The following is a 2423-nucleotide window of genomic DNA, read 5'->3' as shown; positions in this document are numbered from 1 at the left end:
TCTCTCCTCCGCGGCCCCGCCCCCCAGACCAAGACCTTGGTCAGTGCCCTGGAGAAGGTGGGCGCGGCGGCCGACCGCAAGGTCCTCCTCATCCTCGACAACTGGGACGAGTCCGTCGTCCGCGCGGGCCGCAACGTGGAGAAGCTCTCCATCAACACCGCGGACAGGCTGCAGGTGTTCGACGTGCTCAACGCCGACGTCCTCGTGTTCGAGAAGGCTGCGATCGCCAAGGTCAAGGAGCTCTACGCGCCCTCCGCCCCCGCCGCGTCCGACGCCTGAATTGGGGCGGCGGACGGCTGGGTCTGAGCGGCGATTCGAACGACGGGCTCGGGGTTTTGTGTAACGCGCATCGATCTATGACGGCCAGGGCGGGGCTGGGCGATGAAGCCCAGCATGCGGTTGAGGGGAGGGTCAGCTTTGAATGAGACGCGAGTGGTGGGCAGCGTGTCAGTGCAGCGTTATCGGCCGAACAAGGAGCGTCGTGAAACTGCGCGCCTGCATTGATGTGACATGTGACATTGGTATCCCGACGTGGGGGAGAGGGGCGCGGGAGCGTGCGCGCACGCGGTCAGTCTGGGGCCTCCGACATTTAACAGCAAACCCAGCTGGCCTGCCCCATTGTTGGACAAGGCTGTCAGAGCACGCGGACCTGCAGCGACACAGCAAACAAGTTCATAGCCGTTGTAGAGCTGGCTGCATCAAACGTATGCCCGGGGCCGCCCACGATATAACGGCACAACGCAACACGCTGCCGCGCGCCTGCGACCTCACCAACCTGGCCTCGAATGGCGCGAATCTGCCATGGACGACGGCCTCACACTGCGGCCATGCCACCCTGCCCGCCCACCCCAAACAGCCAGCGCGAAAACTGAGAGCTGATGCTGCAGACCTGACCTGTCCGGCTGCCTAGCCCCTGTCAGACGTTGCACCCTGGATGCACCTTCAAAGCTAGATTTTCGCCTGTTGATTCCTCCCCCTCCCAGCCTGCGCTCGCTGTGTGTAACCCCACCTGCCAATGATTAGGAGCTGAAAAGGCAGTCAGATCTGCACTCACGACTCGCAGCAATGCATCGGACCGCAGGCGTGAATTGGCGCCGCTAATAGCCTGTTGTTCCAGCCTGAAGCGGCGCGATGCCCGCTGCGCACCGACCAAACACTTGTAACATGGCCAGAGGCGCTGACACGGCAGTTGACCAGCGCGTGTGCTCTGACTCGACCCATGCGAAGCAAATTGGCGCGTCCAGGCCAGGCACAGGGAGGTGCGCGTGCCCAGCGCACGCGCAACTTAACGCAACCCAGACCCCAAGGGTGTGAGAGGTCAAGGGAGAAAGTGGCGTGCGCATGCCGTGGTGGCTGTGCCTGGAGGTGGCTGCAAGTACATTGAGGGCAGGCCCGCCAACGGTGGATGTGAGAAAAAGCATATATCAGGGAGGCAGGGTGGCAGCTTTGTTGCACTGCAAGCCCCTTGTGCCTGCAATCAGTACCGCAGTGAGCAGGTTGCTGTGGTGTTTTTTGGCTGTTGTGTTTTTTGGGAAGAATGGCGGCATGATACAGGGGCTGAGGTGAAGCTGTAAGGTGCGCCGACGGCACGTGCCCAGAGCCCAATGCCAACTGCAAACAATCACGGCAGTGCAATAACCAGCCGTAATAAGAAGGTGCGGGCAAGTGCAGGCGTGAGGCGCAAGCAGGTACCTAACATTGGCTTCAACACGGCCGCACATGAGCGCGCGAAAGATGGCGTCATGCACCAGCGTGGGCGCAGCGAGTGGCGACATGGCGGCGGCGCTGCCTCTGAGGGCGCTCCTCGAGCGCGGGCGGAGGCGGCCCCCACCCGAGGGCGGGATTTGAGGTGCGGATGGCGAAGCTCGTCGGCTGCTCTGGGCTGATCAGGTCCACGTCGCGTCAGGGCGGGCAGAACGCCAAGGCTTGCTTCACTGACTCATAGACCTAGGGTTTGGGTGCAGTTGGGGGCAAGGGGGGGGGGGTGGGTGGAGCGAGCAGGGGTCAGGGCATCGCAGTCAGTGGCGGCGCCCGCGTTGCAACGTTCAGCAGGAGGTCCAGACCGCAAAACAGACCCGAGCAGAAAGCCGTGGCGCCGCCGACACTCATTGATGCACCAGGCACCGGGTATCAGATGCTTTTTTCCAACGCGGCCATGGTCGGTCGCCCTCCAACGCCGGGGTCTGCCCCGGGAAGCACGCACCCAGAAGCTGAGCGCCGCGTTGGGCAGCGCCTGCAGCACGCTGGGCCGTATCCCAGCAAAGAAGCCACCCAGCCCCCCATGGTTGGCGTAGATGCTCCGCGCCACCACTGCGATCCGCCCCACCGCCGCCGCCGACCGCGCGCGCAGCGACGGCGCCGCGAGCCGCGCCGCCGCGCCGCCGCTGCAGCGCCCGGGCATGGCCGCTGTCGCGGCGGTGGCC

At 64.4% G+C, this 2423-nt stretch overlaps 1 protein-coding gene across 1 annotated transcript; it reads left to right on the top strand.

Annotated features, from left to right (window-relative positions):
* Positions 1-27: 27 nt before the first annotated feature.
* Positions 28-279, top strand: MNEG_16287 (hypothetical protein; the record flags this gene model as incomplete). Its single annotated transcript, XM_014035243.1, has 1 exon — positions 28-279. A coding segment is annotated over one exon (252 nt), but the record flags the coding sequence as incomplete, so codon positions are not given.
* Positions 280-2423: the final 2144 nt, after the last annotated feature.

This window comes from Monoraphidium neglectum (assembly GCF_000611645.1).
Source record: "Monoraphidium neglectum strain SAG 48.87 unplaced genomic scaffold scaffold06203, whole genome shotgun sequence".
Lineage (NCBI taxonomy): Eukaryota > Viridiplantae > Chlorophyta > Chlorophyceae > Sphaeropleales > Selenastraceae > Monoraphidium > Monoraphidium neglectum.
Note: the sequence above shows the minus strand (reverse complement) of the source record. Positions and strands in the feature narration are given on the sequence as shown.